Source organism: Salmo salar, chromosome ssa05 (assembly GCF_905237065.1).
Source record: "Salmo salar chromosome ssa05, Ssal_v3.1, whole genome shotgun sequence".
NCBI lineage: Eukaryota > Metazoa > Chordata > Actinopteri > Salmoniformes > Salmonidae > Salmo > Salmo salar.
Window position 1 is genome coordinate 55,897,825 of NC_059446.1, and position 19,949 is coordinate 55,917,773.

General features: G+C 43.0%; 1 protein-coding gene across 1 annotated transcript in view; it reads right to left on the minus strand.

The window, feature by feature from the left end:
* Positions 1 to 9,271, minus strand: part of LOC106605157 (igLON family member 5) — a 156,563-nt gene extending 147,292 nt beyond the window's left edge. The window contains exon 1 of the mRNA XM_014200521.2: positions 8,665 to 9,271. Within this exon, the coding sequence (XP_014055996.1) occupies positions 8,665 to 8,725 (61 nt within the window). The 5' untranslated portion in view covers positions 8,726 to 9,271. The remainder of the gene's footprint in view (positions 1 to 8,664) is intronic.
* Positions 9,272 to 19,949: the final 10,678 nt, after the last annotated feature.

Genomic DNA, 19,949 nt, shown 5'->3' on the forward strand with positions numbered 1-19,949 from the left:
TTTTCAGATGAGAGTTTACAAGAAATGATTTGACAAAGAGGTGCTTCATTGTGCCCTGAATGCTATTGAAAATGGGTAGGGCATTAAGACAGAGTCCCGTGCTTTTAATATGCCACCCAAAACCATAAGGCGCCACCGAGACAAGCAGGTCAAAATCCAAGGCCACAGCCATTTGAGTGAGTCTTCACTGAGCCCTTTTCGGACTTACATCATGGAATGTCCAAAAACTTGCCTTTGACCCGGCGGAGAGGATGGGAATCCAAAACACATTCAATAAAGAAAGGCGATTGGCAGGCATAGACTGGTTTTACGGTTTTATGAAGCGGCACCCAGAATAATCCATCCGTATCCCACAAGCAACCAGTCTGGTTCGAGCTGTTTGTGTGTGTGTGTGTGTGTATGTGTATGTGTATGTGTGTGTGTGTGTGTGTGTGTGTGTGTGTGTGTGTGTGTGCGCGCGCATGTGTGTGTGTGTGTATGTGTGTGCATGTGCATGTGTGTTTAATCAATATTTAATCTGCTATATTCCCAAAAAGGTATAAATATTACAAACTATTGAAAACCGTTTGCTCTTGAATTTCATTTTAGAGACTGCTGGGATTTAAAATCTTGCTTTATTCAAATGAATATGAGTTTAGTTTAACTGTACATAATGAAGTGTAAGGAAAAGGTAAAAGAAGAATGAGAATTTACTGTACGTGCAGGTGAGGTAAAAATAAAAATAGGGACACTTCTGTGAAACCCTATGGGGGGGGCATCTTACCCCAGTAGCTGGTCAAAGGTCTCTTTCTTTAAAAAAATACATTTTATTAAATAACAGAAAAATCTGTCAACTGTAGTGATTTATTATCCTTTATAGCATGGCCATCATCCACCAACATTTGGGGGGGGGGGGCATCGTACCCCATGTCACCCTATTAGTATTGCACTAAAATGGATTCAGATTATGAATCTAATGTTATCTCAAAGTAATTATAGGGCTTCTGCGGTATCATATCCCAGTGGTAAACATTGCCGTGGTTAACCGGGTGCATGGAGAGTACACTAACAGACCACAATAGAGCAGTAGGGTGGAAACTAATGTTTGTCTCCCCTGTGTTGTTGTACAAATTAACACACTCCTTCACATAGCCAAACACAAGACAATTACGCATTTGCAAACACACACACACACACACACACACACACACACACACACACACACACACACACACACACACACACACACACAAAGACACACACACAGACATAAAAATGCACCCACGCTTGCACGCATGCATGCACGCACACACGCACGCACACACACACAAACACCCCTCCCACCCCCACCCCACACACACACACACCCACAGTCCCATCAGGCATGGACCAGGCTGCATTAGTTTCCTAAGCCTCTTCCATTGATTTGCCAGCGAAGCTTCTTGTCTCTGGTAATGAGGACAGGGAGAGAAGCGGGACCCGGGTCCCTCACAGCTCCCACAGGAGAAAGAAGCAGCGGCTGCTCTAATCTGAATTGTGTTTCCAACGATACTAACTCCCTCACACAAAAAGACAAGAGATAGAGGGGGGTAAAATCTCACCCTCTCCTATCTCTCTCTGTCTCTCTCTGTCTCTCTCCAGATAGCTCAATCTACATGCCCTGGCTAAAGCCTCGGCGCCTCAGAGCCAGAAAGATAGGAATGAGGATTTAGCCTGTGCCAGAGACATATTCGATTTTCCCTATATGCCTGTATTGATAAGAGATCAATGATAGTTATTTATGTGCACAAAGATGTATGAATATATAGATGTTCCTCTCTACCTCTCAAGGCTGGGTGCTCCTGGCTCCGATGGGCTTCATTGATTTACTGTTCGCACCTTCACTGGGGGAATTGTTTAAATTCATCTTGCGGGAGGCCCTATAAAGGCGGTGTTTGAGTGTGTGTGTTTATGACCGTGCGTGTGTGTGTGTATGTGCATGTGTGCGTGTGTACGTGTGTGCGTGTGTGTGTGTGTGTGTGTGTGTGTGTGTGTGTGTGTGTGTGTGTGTGTGTGTGGGGGGGGGTATATGGTATACAGTATATATCGCACTTCTCTCTGCCTCCACATCCATTCTGCTGCCACTTGAATTGCATTTCTCTTCCTGCGTTAAATAAAACATAGGCCTTTTTTCATTACTATTAGGTTGAGGGCCCATTGCTCATGCACATATTCATGCACAGGGCAGCGCTGGCCGCTGGGGTAGAGCTGGGAATAGGACAAGGAGGCGGGGTGGGAGAGAAGGGAAGTATTACACTGTATTACTGTAATTAAACACAGTAAAAGAACCTGTCCCACATTGAAAGTGATCCTGGTTCATTTCCATTGCATTGAACTCCATATATAATAACTGTGATTATAATTACAAACAAGCCTGGCTGTAATCATTATTTATGGGACTGACACTTATGTATAATTGCCTCGCCAGACCCAATATGGGAGGCCAGTGAAGTGTTTATCAAAACTCACAGCAGGAAATCTACAGGGCAATGAGGTGACGGAGAACTGCCCATCACCCATCACCCATCACCCCCTCCTCCTCTCCGCACTCAGAGCGCCCATCTAGAGTTTGACCCCATGACCCCAAGTCACTGTTCCAGCCTGAAAGCCACTAACATTACAACACCATTCCAGAGGCCAGCATCTCACCACCCTCACCCGGTTGAAAACAATCCAAATACCCACAGAAACATATTTGGATGTAGATGTGGATGGAATAGCCCCTAAGGCCAGTCATGTTTAAGCCAAGATAAGGTCAGTAATAGGCAGGGGTGGAAAAGTGGAAGATTCCACAGAAACGCTTGGGGCCATTCTCTCCATGGTGCCCCTCTCCATAGCAACACTTCCTGATTTAGTTCGAACCACACAAGGCTATCTGTCAATTCTCCATCCAGCATGGGTAATACGGTAGAAGCACATCATCCATAGCACAAACCCCAGTACACAGTCTCACATTCCCCACATACAACTGGAAAACACTTTGTGGCAATTGTTCATGTTAAAAGGGCCTTATAAAAATCTAATTGAAAATGTGAAATAGCACACAGCTAACTTGTTTTATGTAAGGCCACTGCTATATATACAGTTGAAGTCGGACGTTTACATACACTTAGGTTGGAGTCATTACAACTCATTTTTCAACCACTCCACACATTTCTTGTTAACAAACTATAGTTTTGGCAAGTCGGTTAGGACATCTACTTTGAGCATGACAAGTAATTTTGCAAACAATTGTTTACAGACAGATTATTTCACTTATAACTAATTCACTGTATCACAATTCCAGTGGGTCAGATGTTGACATACACTAAGTTGACTGTGTCTTTAAACAGCTTGGAAAATTCAAGAACATTATGTCATGGCTTTAGAAGCTTCTGATAGGCTAATTGACATCATTTGAGTCAATTGGAGGAGTACCTGTGGATGTATTTCAAGGCCTACCTTCAAACTCAGTGCCTCTTTGCTTAACATCATGAGAAAATCAAAAGAAATCAGCCAAGACCTCAGAAAAGAAATTGTAGACCTCCACAAGTCTGGTTCATCCTTGGGAGCAATTTCCAAACGCCTGAAGGTACCACATTCATCTGTACAAACAATAGTACGCAAGTATAAACACCATGGGACCACGCAGCTGTCATACCACTCAGGAAGGAGACGTGTTCTGTCTCCTAGAGATGAACGTACTTTGGTGCGACAAGTGCAAATCAATCCCAGAATAACAGCAAAGGACCTTGTGAAGATGCTGGAGGAAACAGGTACAAAAGTATCAGTAAAACAGTAAAAACGAGTCCTATAGCGATATAACCTGAAAGGCCGCTCAGTTAGGAAGAAGCCACTGCTCCAAAACAGCCATAAAGAAGCCAGACTACGGTTTGCAACTGCACATGGGGACAAAGAATGCAGTTTTTGGAGAAATGTCCTCTGGTCTGATGAAACAACAATAGAACTGTTTGGCTATAATGACCATCGTTATGTTTGGAGGAAAAAGGGGGAGGCTTGCAAGCCGAAGAACATCATCCCAACCGTGAAGCACGGGGGTGGCAGTATCATGTTGTGGGGGTGCTTTGCTGCAGGAGGGACTGGTGCACTTCACAAAATAGATGGCATCATGAGGAGGAAAATGATTTGGATATATTGAAGCAACATCTCAATACATCAGTCAGAAAGATAAAGCTTGGTCGCCAATGGGTCTTCCAAATGGACAATGAACCCGAGCACACTTCCAAAGTTGTGGCAAAATGTATTAAGGACAACAACATCAAGGCATTGTAGTGGCCATCACAAGCCCTGATCTCAATCCTATAGACAATTTGTGGGAAGAACTGAAAAAGCATGTGCGAGCAAGGAGGCCTACAAACCTGACTCAGTTACACCAGCTCTGTCAGGAGGAATGGGCCAAAATTCACCCAACTTATTGTGGGAAGCTTGTGGAAGGCTACACGAAACGTTTGACCAAAGTTAAACAATTTAAAGGCAATGCTACCAAATACTAATTGAGTGTATGTAAACTTCTGACCCACTGGGAATGTGATGAAAGAAATAAAAGCTTAAATAAATGATTCTCTCTACTATTATTCTGACATTTCACATTCTTAAAATAAAGTGGTGATCCTAACTGACCTAAGACAGGGGATTTTTACTGGGATTAAATGTCAGGAATTGTGAAAACTGAGTTTAAATGTATTTGGCTAAGGTGTATGTAAACTTCTGACTTGAACTGTACTTCCCTCAGCATCCAGCATCCCTACTTCTCTTTCCAAAAGAGCAACTCCAAGAGACTCAAACCCTGGGCTTCTCAGTCTCACATCCAATGGTGTCTGGCAACAGATGAAGAAGAAAAGCGAAAAAGGCAAACAAATACAGGCTCCAAAAAAGAGGAGCATATGCAAGCCAGGCTTGGAGAACAACGGCGGCACAGAAATGGTGGCTTTCAAACGAGGGGAGGCAGGGGAGGAGGAGGGAGGCAGAAAAGAGGGGAAGAGAGGCCCCTCCAGATTAGGAGCTCGAGGCATCTGTTGGTGCTGGCACACAGAAGCGTCTGCAGCTCTTCATCTCCCAGCCAAAGCCGGTGATTTGACCGAGCACAAACAGGGGGGCCATGCCATCAACATGTGCCACAATGTGCCACGCGCCTTGACCCCACTTGTCCCCCATATGTCACTGTAACGAGAGGGATCGCGGGCAACGCAGCGACCCGCCTGTTTTACCTGCGCCCGATATGCCCCGTAACACTTCCAGCTACCTGCACCTGTACCCTTTGATTCATTATGGACACCTTTTGTCCTGTGGATGCTAGTTTGGAGTAGTTCGGCGCTAGAAGCATCTGTTGGGTTGTTTGAAAATGGCTTCAGCGATATAAAGGAGAGTATTTTCAAAGGTTAAGGATGACGTGTCTGAGAGGGATAAAAGACTGTAATGTGGAAAAGTAGAGAGAGGTTTATGTAGTGCACCAAATGGATTAGAGAACTTTTGATTGAGCTTGGTCTGCTACCAAGGTAAAGACCAAAGGTCAAATGTCAGGTTATGCTGCTCTGTGACCTTGACTTAAGGCCATTTCTCTCAGCATACAGATATGTAATCAGATAGAATGTGTTACTGTGTAGGAGCATGTGCTAGAATGTGAATCTGTATAGAAGCAGGTGCTATGTCTTTGTGCGGTTGCTAGCTTGTGTTACTGACATACATCATGAGGTCGTAAATAAGCATCTCCTATTCCTAGACCATGAAATATAATCTTTAGCAGCACCGCAGCATATTTATCATTACAAGTAAAGTACATGCTAACATGAACCTCGTAATCAGATACTTACCACAGGTGTCTGTCACAACAGCGATCCTCGTTGTGGAGTCTAAATGGTTTCATTTGGTGTGGGGGCGTGTAGTTATATTCTCAGGCTTAGTTAGCTTTCATTGAGAAAATGAGTGGGAAGCAAAGTCTCTCAGCGTGCCATCTCAGACATAGACAAGAAAGGTTTAGGAGAACTGGGTCCTGTTAATTTAGGCACTTGTCCAATGAGAAGTAGTTTTTGTGTTCCATTGTAAACCGTTTTGCTACGGGGCACTCCTCTCTGCCTTAGGAACAATAACCACATAAAATTCATTAGGCAGCAAACGGATAAAAAACAGACTGAAACAGGGAGGAACTACCTGAACTTGTCCAATAAGAAACATTAGTTTTCATCTTCCACTGCATAACATTTTGCTACTGTGTGCCATAATGAATACCACCTTGGTTATCACTCTGTCTGAGGATGGAAACTAATGACTTAGCATCTCTCAGTCCAATACAGCCAAAGCCATTAAGCCGAAAGGTCCATAGCACATTAGGTGCTCCTCAGAATGCTCACGAGGCGTTGTGCTTAGAGACGCAACAGCTACAACTTCGAACGTCACTGCACAGGTCAGCAGAAACCAACATGATGTTTGACACTTCGTAGCTAATGGTAATATCAGCCTAACAGGAGTGCTGATCAATGACTAAATGGATGTAGCTTCAATCAAGCAGTGCAAGCTTGATTTATAAATGACCCAAATAGCAACGGAGAATGATATGCCCAATCCAAATCCAAACCCCCCCCCGCCCCCAGCCCTTACACCCTGTGCATTTTTGTATATCCGAGAGTACTGTATAGGTCTAAGCTCCCTGACAAGCTATAGGAGTACCTATTCAGTCCTCACAGATCTACACAGGTGCATAGGATGTAACCGCTATAGGGACTACGGGTCAATTTGGGAGTGAGGACTCCATCTGACACACTCCAATGAGCACTACACGTGCTCACGTCTTTGGGGCACCTTGCATGATTTAACAGGGAGCTGACCAGGCTTTTAATGGCTGTGTTCCATCCTTCCTCCCTCATCATTCATGCATGCCTCCACATGAGTGGGTGTGTGGCGGTAGCAGCAGCCGGGAAACTGGCTACATCATTTTCTAAAGACGGCAATGATATACTCTCAGTCAACGTCATGCTGTAGTGTCGATGTACCACACAGAACGAAGATGACGCTTATATGCAGTATTCTCAGTCAACTGCGAACCATAACTTTTAATGTGCGACACACTAAAACAAGAATATGGCCTCTCTAGGATTCATTCATCAACTGTACAGTTTAGTGCTAGAACATGTGGATATGGTAGGTTTGTAAAATGCAATTTTAGCTCAATCAATTCATATGCCCTTAGAATCTTAAAAGCAGGTTGTGAATTGGTACTGTGAACCCAATATGGGCTGTAATCATATGGTTTCATGCTGTTCTGTTTGGTGTTTGTGTCTTGCAGGGCTGTCCATCTGCCCCATTCCTGATGTAACCTAGGCCCTACTGAAGGAACATGGGAGTAGGAATCTACCCCGGCCCTGCCTGCATCTATGAGCAATTATAGCATCTTATTACACTGACACATCAATTATTGTTATTAAGGCCAGGTTATTTATTTAATTCATGATTTCCCACAGGTAATGAGGGAGCGTAATCGAGGCACGCATGTGTGATGTCTGGTTTAATGTGTGGTTTAATATGTGGTTTGCGTCACGCACGTGCGCAAAGGGGCGCACCAGATGTTGGAAGGAGCGCGGGGGGAGGCATAAGAGAATCTACAACAACATCAACAGTGTGTGGATTGAGATACAACAAACCTGCAAGATTGTTATAATATAGGCCACTGTAGGAAATGAAAAGCAGTAGGGCTGTAACTTATATTGCAATGCTATTTATCTTCAGGCACTCCACATGACATAGCACTTTTGTGATGCCCAAGTTTCCCATCCTCTGCAGTGCACATTGCACAACACACAGAATAAACCATTGTCCAATTTATGAGGCGCCTCCATCCTTTGTGGAATTAATAACGAAGCATACTGAAATCCCCTATGAATCATCCGGATGTACAAGGGAGCACCGCCATTATCTTACAATTATCTTTGAAAACGTTAAAAGCAACAGACAATGTGGTGGATAAATAATTAGCCACGGCGAGGGAAAGTAGTGAAGGTTACTAGGCTACACTGTACAGAGTGCCCTATACGTGTTGGAATGCTCCAAGCTCTATCTCTCTGTCTATTGTTATCTCTCAACTTTGCAGAAAATGTTTTATTTTTTTTTGCTACACTCTTCTCAACTGCTTGTACTGCATCGGAAAGTATGTAGGAGCAGTGTGAGCGCCACTCTACGAACGTCATGTGCGCCGGTTTACCACCAGATCAATCATGTCACGTATTGGAATGCGCCCGCCTTCTGATAGACCAGAGAGGATGGGGACGGGGTGTCTCGAATTCTGAAGTGAAATATGTTAACATGCACCACTCGTAGGCTACAAGCAAGCTGAAGATGGAGCCGTGCGCTGCGCAAAGGCTGTAGCCTATACCTACCACATGCTAACGCACACTCACTGTTTCATCCACTCACACCTCTCTCTCTCTCTCGCGCGCGCGCCCTCCCTATCTCTCACTCTCCAAACTGTGAGCAAATGAAAACCGAGTGTGCACTGTAGCACACACACGCATGATTCATAAGCAGGTAGACCCCCATCACGAAGCCTCGGCATTAGTATTCACCTCCAGCACCGTACCAGAGAGAATGAAGGGGACGATGCACGTATGGATCCAATCCAGCGGCAACATCAAATCAAAGTAGCGTACTAGAACTTACCTTTCGACAGCAATGCGAGGAGCAAACCAGCGAACACGTTTCGTAAGACTGGGCAGCTCATGTTTTGATGTTTCGATGGATTTTTAGTTGTTGTTTTCGTAGTAGAATACCGGTGTAGTCCCCTTGTATGGAGCCTTTGCAAGAAAAAAATGTAAAAAGATCTACCTGGTGTGTTTTATTTATGTCCAACAGTAATAACCAACTGCTTTTACGTGACTGAACAAAAACATGAGTCTATCCCCTTGACTTTTCTCGTTGATGATCCCCCTTAGCCAAAGAAGGGATTGTTGATGTTTTCGCAGACGTAGAGGGAATACCAAATGACAAAATCCTGGTGCAAAAATCTCAAATATTCCAGACACTGAATTAATGTTGTTTTCAATGGTTTGGAGAGCAAAAATGTGCTCAAATGCGCACCTAGACACAACGGTAAATACTCAACTGTTGTCTGCCAAATATTCGACAGAACATTGCAAACTAATGGATACAATATGTGCGTTCTGTAGTAGCCAATTCGTCCCGTAATTAGCCTACTCTCCTCTATCTCTGTCGGTATGCAGCGCGTCTTGTCGCCCTGCACTCAATGCATAGCTCAGAGAAACAACAAATGCGAAGCGCGCAAGAAAATGAATGATTGACAGTTCAAGGAGAACTCCTTTCTTCCAATCATCGCCACCAAGGAAGGGGGCGGGAGCTACTATTGCACTGCAGCCCCTCTCGGAGAGGGTGGGAAAGGACGCGGACTGGCCAATCCGAGGTGCATGGTGGGCGGGTAAAAGCGCGAGGCGAAAACGGCGCGGTGATAATGCAATGTGATTTATAGCAGGCTTAGTCTTGCTGCAGTACTCGGAGAAACAGTGGTCCACAGGGGGACAGACATAATAACTATACAAGAGGGACCGAGGTAGAATGAGAAAGGGATAGGTGGAGCTACGAGGAATGGGTGCGTGGTGGGTATCTGAATTAGGCTATTGGATAAAGGGTGAAGGTTCTTTTCGGGTTGTTTTGTTGGGCGTATGCCCAGGGGTTGCCCATATGACCAGAGAATGAATGGAGATCCAATACCTTAGAATGGGAGACATCTTACAGTGAAACATGAATAGACCAGTGAACACATAATGGAAAAGCAAACAATTTTGATCACAGTTACACCTGTAACTGCACTTGTTGAAAGAACATGCAACTGAGTCCACATGAACGTTTTGGAATATCACTAGGCCTACTCGTCTAGAAAAAGCCAACTGCATTAAGCAGGGTTTATGCACATGGCTACACACCAAAATTGTGCGAGATGACTGGGATTAACACGATAGTAGCAGACGAGTACAGCAAAGTGATGATAGACTACCTGCTCTGCAGTGTTGAAGCATGCAACACCTAATATTCCCTACACATCATATATTCCATTGAAAGTCAAGTGAAATCAGTCAGAGTCACCCAACAAGCTGTACAAACGGAGATTCAGATTCAGCACCATTGAAGTGGACAGCGACATAACCGGACTATGGAAGTGCAGCACCATTGAAGTGGACAGTGAGAGAATCGAAATTCAGAAGTTCAGGCCCATTGAAGTGGACAGCGACGGAATCGAATTTCGAAAGTTTAGCACCTGGGCAGTGGACTGCGGCGTTTCGGGCGCACTAATGGCACTCCCTACTGGGGAATCCCTTATAATGAGATTAAGCCTAACCAGGAACGGGGAGGCTCCCCTAGGAACTCTGCAGGGTTGGGAAGTGTAATCTAACTGATTACAAAAAAAAATGACACTTCTGTTTTCTCAATTGCATTCAAATCAGTATTTGAAGGCGCAAATGTAAGTTTGTTCCGCTTGAGGGAGTCTGGCCACAAGTCAGAGACCACTATGATGAAACACCAAATGCTTTTGTCTTCCGATGGTGCAACTGTTGTCTGCATTCAAAGATTATACAGCCAACTTGAATAAACACTTGTAGGTAAGGACGACAGCAGGGGTGTAGCCTACGGGCGACACGGATATAACTTATTATTAATATCTACTTAGCGCAATTATGTAAATCACACTGCTGCTTTCTCATTTAGCTGTTTGCGCCTTACGGATTGTGGTTATTGTGGATGGCTGTTCACACATTTTGCCTATATGTGTATTTTAACCCAATAATGGTTGTTTTGAATAAGTTTAAGCTGCCCGTCAATAATTGTTTTTGCGACCATGGACAGACAGTGAAAAATGTGATCTTGCAACAGCTGCATAGAGCGGATCCCACTGGGCCTATCCCACTGGGTAATAACTGGTTGAATCAACGTAGTTTCTACGTAATTTCACCAACAACAAAATATATGTGAGGACGTTGAAACAACATGGAAAACTGATTGGATTTGCAAGAAGTCATCAACATAAGGAAAATTAATATTATCTTCACCCAACTATTCACCTAAATCCAATGACAGGGTGACATGTTTTGTTGATTAAACGTTGACATCACGTTAGAGTTGACAACTCAACTAAATGTCAATGAAAACTAGACGTTGAACCGACGTCTGTCCCCTTGGGTTGGAATAAAAGTTTGAGAGAGTTCCTCCCTTCTGAACTCCTCCTTGGTATTGTGCTAAACATACTGTCAAAAACGAGTTTAATTTAAGAAGACCACAAGTGGGGCTTTTATTTCTCAATCTAATTCGTGCTGATAAAAAACGTGAACAATAGGCCTATAGCAAATGCAACATATGGCATTAATTTTTCAAATGCAAATAGCATTTTTCGGTAGTGCTCAAAGCATGCCATTCCATGTGAGCAACACTCAGTTTTCAACTCGAAGTAATGAGCCCAATCAGTCCTCCATGACATCAACATCATAAATAACAGAGTAGGCTAATAAGCCCTTAGTTTCTGGGTTATATTTAGGTAAAACAATTCGGCTAATCTACATTTCCAAGTCTTATTCTTGAAGATTAAGGGCAATTAAATAAATTGGAATGACTGGAAATCTTACTGATTTAGGGTTTTTAATGTACAGATATATCCTAATCATATTACTATCTATATTGAAGTAGAAAGCAATGGGTTAGGTGAAGCCTACATAACCCATAGAGTAAAATACAACATCCATTTAAGGCTCTAGCATCGGTTTATCTTGCATTAGATGTCATTCAATTGGTATTATTCATTTTCGTCTTCTAATGCCTCTTAAGGTGAAAGTAAAAGTAACTGATTACGTTACTGATGTTGGTTAATACAGAAGTTATGTTACTGATTACAATTTTGGACAGGTATCTAGTAACTGTAATGGATTACATTTAGAAAGTTACCTACCCTCCCCTGGAACTCTGTTACCTACTGTAATAATGACCCATGAGTCCATAGCCTGCTCCAAAACATCTTACACAATACTTTTAAGGGAGTTAGGCTATACATTAGTACCCAACTTGTTCTCACTTTTGCATGGTGTTATTACCATATTCATATTTGCCAGCATTTGAATATAACACACTGTAGGCTTACATTCACATCCTATATTCATCTGTTTATGTAACGCAATGTAGACCGACAATATGGTATTTTCTCAAAAGTTCGCCCAATTAGCTACACTTCTAGACATTTGCACCGAAATGCCGCAGGATACAAAGCTGGTTGTTCATTAGCATAGAACGACATTGACTTTATATGGAACCAAACAGATCTGAGAGATATACAGTGTCAATACCCCATTAATGGCATTCATGATAGTAATCAGTAATTCAACCAGGCTGCTGTACACAGGCTCTGCATTTATTTATAAACCTGTCAAAAGTTGTTGTTTGTTTGTAATTCCATTGTTTTAGTTTTTATAAAAGACACACCTGAGCATTTTGACTCAATTTGACAAAGCCAATTAGCCCTCATTCTTCCAAAGCTCCCTGGAGTTGTCATTCTGTGTTTTGGGGATGGCAATGGAGCTGAAGAATGTTTGATTATGTATCACCAAAAGTTTGTTATAGTTTGGGAATCCCACTCCCCAGTTAGAACTTGGCTTCTGCATTCTGCATTTTGCCAGAAATGTGTGTGTGTGTGTGTGTGTGTGTGTGTATGCATGTGTGAGCTAAAGTTAATGACATTGTACAATTGAAAGCCTAAGTGACAATAATTTCACTGCCAATTAACCGATTTTAAAGGCATATGCAGTAATGTCATTTATCCACGCATTTTGGTACATTGAGTCAAACCCAGGTTGATCAGAATTCAGTGCTGCAGCTTATCTGAGTCCCAAATAGCACCCTATTGCCTATAGAGAGCCCTATGGGCCCTGGTCCAAAGTAGTTCGCTATAGTGCACTATATAGGCAATAGGGTGCCATTTGGGACTCAGCCCTTACCAAACACCCCATCTGATGAGGTTAGAATGAAACTCACCAGGGAAGTATTCCCTCAAGTGTCTGCTGTGCATGGTGCTAACAGACTCTCTCTCTCTCTCTCTCTCTCTCTCTCTCTCTCTCTCTCTCTCTCTCTCTCTCTCTCTCTCTCTCTCTCTCTCTCGCTCTCTCTGTGTGTGTCTATGCCAGGGCCTGGGTATAAGACGCCACGCTGCCAGCCTGTTTAGTATGGAAATGCGGGCGCTCTCTCTCTCTTTCTCTCTCTCTCTCTGTCACTCCCTTTTTTCTCTCTCTCTCTCGCTCTCCCTCTCTCTCCCCCCTTTCCCCACCTGCTCCCTCTGTCCTTAAGCTCCCCCCCATTAATTGGCATGACATAGGCAACCGACACATGCTTGTAATGCACTGTCCCTCAGAGCCTTGCGGTGAGAGGGAGGGAACGAGGGAGGGAACGAGGGACAGAAAGAGGGATGGAGGTAGAGAAAAGGGTAGGGAGAGAGTGCGAAAAAGCCTTGAGTCCCATTGAGATTGCCCTCTGAAACCAGATATCCCTAGAGGGCTAGAGTGAGACGGAGAATAGAGAGGGAGGAACAGAGAGACAGATAGGGAGAAAGAGAGAGGATGGATGAGACAGACACAGAAAGTGGGAGGGAAGAAAAGAGAGAGGGGGGGTAATCATGTAAGAGATTATCTCGCTTGTTGAGTGTGAAGAGGAGGGGGAAAGTAAGACTGGGATGGAGAGAGAGAGATGTGGTTGAAAGTGAAAGGTCTTTGACTTTTTAGAAATCTCCCACAGATTCCCACCTGTTGTGGCCCTAATAGGGTTGTGTGTCACCGAGGTTCCCCATACATCCCGCAGCCAGAGGAAAGGCCGACACAACATGTAGAGGAAACATTTATTTGCCGTATTAATCTTGTTCATTTTCACCCCTGATACCACGCCTGCTGTTACAGCGGCCTAATTTGATGTCGTTACAACCACTTTAAGCGTACAATTGTTTTCTCTGCTGATTGCCCCGGCAACACGTTACGCCTGTAAAGCACCTTGAAATTGAAAATCTGAATCCGAATCAGAGAAAAAAGGATCCACTGAAGGAGGCGTAGAGGAGTGAGGGAAGGAGGAAATAAAGGAAATAGAAAGAGAGAGTATAAGGAAGGAGGAGATCAGGAAAGAAAGATGGGAAGTCAAAGAAAACTAAAAGGAGGAGTCTTAGGAGATTTCTTTCCCTTTTGTGTCCAAAATGGCCACCCTAGTACACATTAGTTCTTCATTTTGTGATATGCCTGAAGACTCCTGTCTGATTTTTTTTTACCCAGAAATGTGTGTGTGTTTAATCCCATGTTTCCCCTGGGGCTACTGTAAATTATGTATGGTAAATCTATGATGAAACATGGTGGGGAGAGACTAGTCACCTTTTAATGCGAGTGGAGCAGAGCCAGAGTAAGCCAAAGTGTGCGGCCTTGAAGACGGATCAAAGCACCAAGCTGTAATAGATGATAGGGTTTAATCATGTCTAGCTACCGCCTCTCTCTCTCTCTCTCTCTCTCTCTCTCTCTCTCTCTCTCTCTCTCTCTCTCTCTCTCGCCTCTCTCTCCTCTCTCTCTCTGTCTGTCTGCTCATACTATCAGTCTTTCTCTCTCTCTCTCTCTCTCTCTCTCTCTCGTCTGTCTGTCTGTCTGTCTGTCTGTCTGTCTGTCTGTCTGTCTGTCTGTCTGTCTGTCTGTCTGTCTGTCTGTCTGTCTGTCTGTCTGTCTGTCTGTGTCTCTGTCTCTCTCTCTCTCTCTCTCTGTCTGTCTCTCTATCTTGCTCTTTAGTAAACCCTACATGTGATACCATGGTTACACTCATTGTTTTACAAGAATCCCAAGCCACTAACATTGCAAGCAGAGATTCAGCAGCCTTGAATTGTGCAGCGACAGTCGGAATTCAGAAGTTCAGCACCACATGACAGTGGACAGCAGCCTGTCAATCACACTGATGGGTGAATTCCATGTTACATGAGTAGGTCTAAACAGGAAGAAGAAGCCTGGTATGGAAAAGTTCCCTATTAACTCTGTTTGCTAGCTTGTTTCAGCCATGTTTCATTTTCGATTTTCCAAACCAAACGTTACAATGGTAGGAATTGGACAAATATTTTTAAACAGTAAAATACATTGCTCCAATGTTTCTTAGATCTGCACCCACACAAGTTCTTAACATCCAAATCAAGCATGTTTAACTCCCGGACCATGATGTATTTCATTGTCCCCCACCCACACATAACCATAAACAATACTGGACATTCCGAGGTGAAGTATCTCCTAGATGCAGATCTAGGATCAGATCCCTTCCACCAATCCTAATGCTAAACTGACCCAAGATCAGCATCTGGGGGCAACTTCATCCTATACCATACTGGACAAGTGCATAAAACATAACCACAGAGCTCAAAATTAGCAGATATCTCTTTGTCTCATGCTCATACTTCCTTCTTGTTTGACTGCTTTGTTATTTTGGATCCCTTTCTCCCCCTTTCTTTTTTGTCGGGTGAGTCTCATGGTTGGGTGAGTCTCATGAGTAGCCCTTTAATCCTCTCCGTCCCCTCTGGCCCGGAAGCCTCACTGAGCCTCCCTCTATCCATCTACTCCTGTCCTTGGCGTTGCCCCAGAAAACCTGTTCCCCTTGTAAAACCCTATCATGAACAATACTAGAAAAAGCCTTGAATAATATAAGGTAAGGCATTGTTCCATTTATAAACCCCTGTCCATTACGTTTATTAAGAATAAAATAGAATAGAATCACTTTTTTTTCCCCCGAAGGAATAAATGGCATCTCTAAATAAATGGTTGGAAAGCATACGGATGACGACATTGCCTGTGGAAAAAAACTCATAGCTCTTTATGCTCATTTCAAATAAAATAACTTTCTCCTGAAGTAGGATCCACTATTTGGTTTCCGTAGACATTGCACTTTAATCCGAGCTCGCTCATTAATCAGTGGTGTGCTTATAGAGTTTATTGAACTCTGACTCAGCCATCAGAAAGCTGTAGAGCGAGAGCTCTGTTAGGATTTAGTCGATGTTCTTGAAAGTGGAATCTTTACACTTCTCCTCTGCGCTGAATTGCCACTCCCCAGGCCTGTGGAAATATGGCAGTGATGAATAACACGGGTTGGGCAGTGTATATCTATCATATCACACCATGCCAAGTGCTATAGTTTTAAGGACTGAGCACCCGGGCTTATGACTTGCTCACACATCTCTCATCTCTCTCTGCTCCTCCCTTGTTCCGTAATGGATTCTCTGGCCCTGTCCTCTTTTTCTCCTTCCTTCTGTCTGCCTACTCTCTTTCGCGCTCATTCCTCTTCTTTCCCCGCCTCTCTTTCCTTAATATCTCCTCTGCATCCTTCTCTTTCCTCCTCTTTCATGCTCACGTTCCTCTACTTCCCACTGGGCACACTACGTCATTTCGACATGGATAATTGGGTAATATTTGGTTGAGACATTGATCAATGAGATTACGCCCTATATTCACCCACTCCAAAAGACAGCCAAAAGTTAAGTCGAACGTCCAATCAAATCACTGCGTTGGGGTTAGGGTTAGGGTTAGGGGTTAAAAGCACCAGAAAATTCCAGTGGAAAAAAACTCTAGATGTTTTGTTTAGTTGTCACCCAACCATTTAAAAGTTCAACCGGGAATACAATGTCAGATATTTTGTTTAGTTATACAACAACTTAATCTGTTATCACTGTGCTTCATCTAACAGCACGACCAAATTACCTGGATTGCAGTTGAGATTACAATAAAGTACATGGTGCATCAAGATTCCTCACAGATTATTACAGCAATTGTGAGGATCTCCATGCTATTTTGAACATGCATGCTTTATATGATTACATTTACATTTAAGTCATTTAGCAGACGCTCTTATCCAGAGCGACTTACAAATTGGTGCATTCACCTTATGATATCCAGTGGAACAACCACTTTACAATAGTGTATCTAAATCTTTTAAGGGGGGGGTTAGAAGGATTACTTTATCCTATCCTAGGTATTCCTTAAAGAGGTGGGGTTTCAGGTGTCTCCGGAAGGTGGTGATTGACTCCGCTGTCCTGGCGTCGTGAGGGAGCTTGTTCCACCATTGGGGTGCCTGAGCAGCGAACAGTTTTGACTGGGCTGAGCGGGAACTGTGCTTCCTCAGAGGTAGGGGGGCCAGCAGGCCAGAGGTGGATGAACGATTGATTACAGAAGAAGACATTTATAATTACAGTAACCTAAACATGTGGTCATGGATGTGTTACTCATTACATTTGTTTGTAAGATAGCCTTAACTTTAGGCTATTTAGTGTATTACAAAAGTAATATTGAATTGTGTTTGGTTGACAACACAACCATATATCAACATTTAAAATAAATGTATCTACTGCTTGTATCTACTGCTCCGGCTTAATCGCATTCTTCAACTTTTATTTTTGGTTGAGTTGGAGACATGAATTCAAAACATTATTTGTTAACTGGTCGACAAGTTAATAGGTTATTTATTGTATTTCGAATATAATATTGAAATGTGTTTGGTTGTCAACGCAACCAAATATCAGCATTTGAAGGAGGTGTATCTTCTGATTGGATAGTTCCATCTGTGTCACTGACTTAGTCTGGCTTTAATGTCAGTTTCTCTACAAATGAATAAATGATATGTTGGATTCACATCCCCATCTCAACCAAAAATATAAATTAAAGAATAGGACTAAATCAAGTCAAACTTTATTGAAAGTATATTCAAAGTTTGATTTGATTTAGTACTATTCTATTATTTTAGTACTATTCTTGAACTTTGATTTTTGGAGATACATCTCCTTCAAATGTTGATATTTGTTTGCGTTGACAACCAAACGCAAATCCACGTCACTAAATATAATATATTTTTTTACGTCAACTAGAGCTTGAAACCCTAGGCCTATTGTATTGTCAATGTTTTGTTTCATTCTGGGTTGAATTGGAACAATCGCTATTGATGACTTTGCAGATGTGACACAGGCCAAATACCATCATTGATGAAATATGAGTGAGAAAGTATGGTCACATTTCATTTGTTCTGTTAAACCTACCCTTTGGAATGACTTTGATAGCAACAGTGAACCTATTTAGCTTCTAAGTGGAGATCTCCCAACAAGCATTCTCACAATAGCACATTGGCAATAGTCAGAGACAAATATAATAGCTAAGCAGGGAAGGGCTTGGTTAAAACCTTAGTATGGAGACCAAAGGGGAGTAGTAGATAGATCAATTAGGAAGTGCTGCCCAGCCTATTGTTTCTGACAGCGGATAAAACATAGAAAATTTGATGTTCGTTTAAAGGTACAAAATCAACATATTTCATACAAGGTTTGTCTATGTCTATGTCTCTCTCTCTCTCTCTCTCTCTCGCTCGCTCGCTCTCTCTCTCTCTCTCGCTCGCTCTGATGAATCGGCGGTAATGAGTGCAGCAGCTGAAGGTGGGGCTGGCTGGAGGTGAGCTGGAGTAAGCCAGCAAGTTAATGAGGATAGCGACCTTGGTTTGTGCCTGGGGTAGAAAGCGAGAGAAAACGTGGGAGGAAGAGAGATGCAGAGAGAAACATACAGAGAGACGGATGTTCTCATTTGTTACTGTAATTCCTGTTTTCGTCAATTCACAAATGCATTTGTTTCTAATTGTGGCAATTGCAAATGCCACGGAGGTTATGTGGGTTGTGTGCATAATCAAAGGGATAATCTTAGAGTCAATGAGGAAGGAAGACAGAGCAGAAGTCTGGGTGAGTGTCTGGGGGAAAGATGTTTCCATGTAAAAGAGATGTCCTCATTTAAACTTAGCCTGATTGTACCATTGATGCACTGCATAGAATTTGATGGGTGTTGTCATCCTCATTTTAGCAGGTCCTTCTCTCTCTCTCTATTCCTCTCTCTCTCCTTTTTCTCTACTCAGCCTGCCAATTACTCCCTCTAATGCAGACACCCTGTTGTTCTTGTTCATCCTCTTTTCCTCTCTCTCTCTCCCTCATTTGATCCCTGTTTCCTTTGTTGCGCTCCCAAATCAATCGGAATTAATTCCGCCATCTCTTATCTTCGACGCCACCGTCCCCCATCCCTCTCCACGTCAACACTATCTTCACTCCATCTCTCTCTCTCTCATTCGCTCCCATGCTCCCTCTTTCTGTTCCACAGCAACTCATTAAGAATGGTCTTCTTTTGCTCTACTCTCTTCCAGGGTTCACTCCCCAGAGTTGGGGAACAATGAGTTGATTAGATGTGCATGGCATACCAGGGCACAGACTATTCCATCCCGGAGAATTGCATCGCACAAGGTGGCGTCATGCATAAGATATAGCGTTACCAGTCTGCCACTTTGAAATATGCGAGATTGTATTGTGAGATGATATACTATTGTAGGTCGAGATGAATCGCTATCTATCCCGGCTCGGTCTAGACGCTACAAATGTATGGCAGTTTGTTATCTCCAAATGATTCATAAGTCACTCCTATCCGAAGTAGAGACTATGCTATTCTTTGACATACACAGTGCAATAACAAATGGATCCGAATGGCACATTATTTTGACTTTGGATTGCTAGCTAGGATTGCTAGCTAGGATTGCTAGCTAGGATATTTATCGGCTTTCACTGCAGAACAGAGTGAGAATGTTTACATAGACTGGCTACCTTCCTCCTGGAACCATGATGTCTAACTTCAAATGCTTTTACATGCTTCATTATGAACCTCAGAACAGCTTCTTTGTGAAATAAACAAACATTATTGTAAGAAAAATACGAGTATCAATTCAATTCAAAGACCATCAAACCCAGTTGAGTTTTTTCTTCTCTTCCTCTTTGTTTCTCTTGTTCACTCTTTGATGGTCCTCCCTTTGTGAGGCTTAGCAACAGTTCCACGGAAACATCTTTCCCCCGAAGAAGAAGTTATGAAGTGTTAGTCTTCTGATTGATGGAGAAA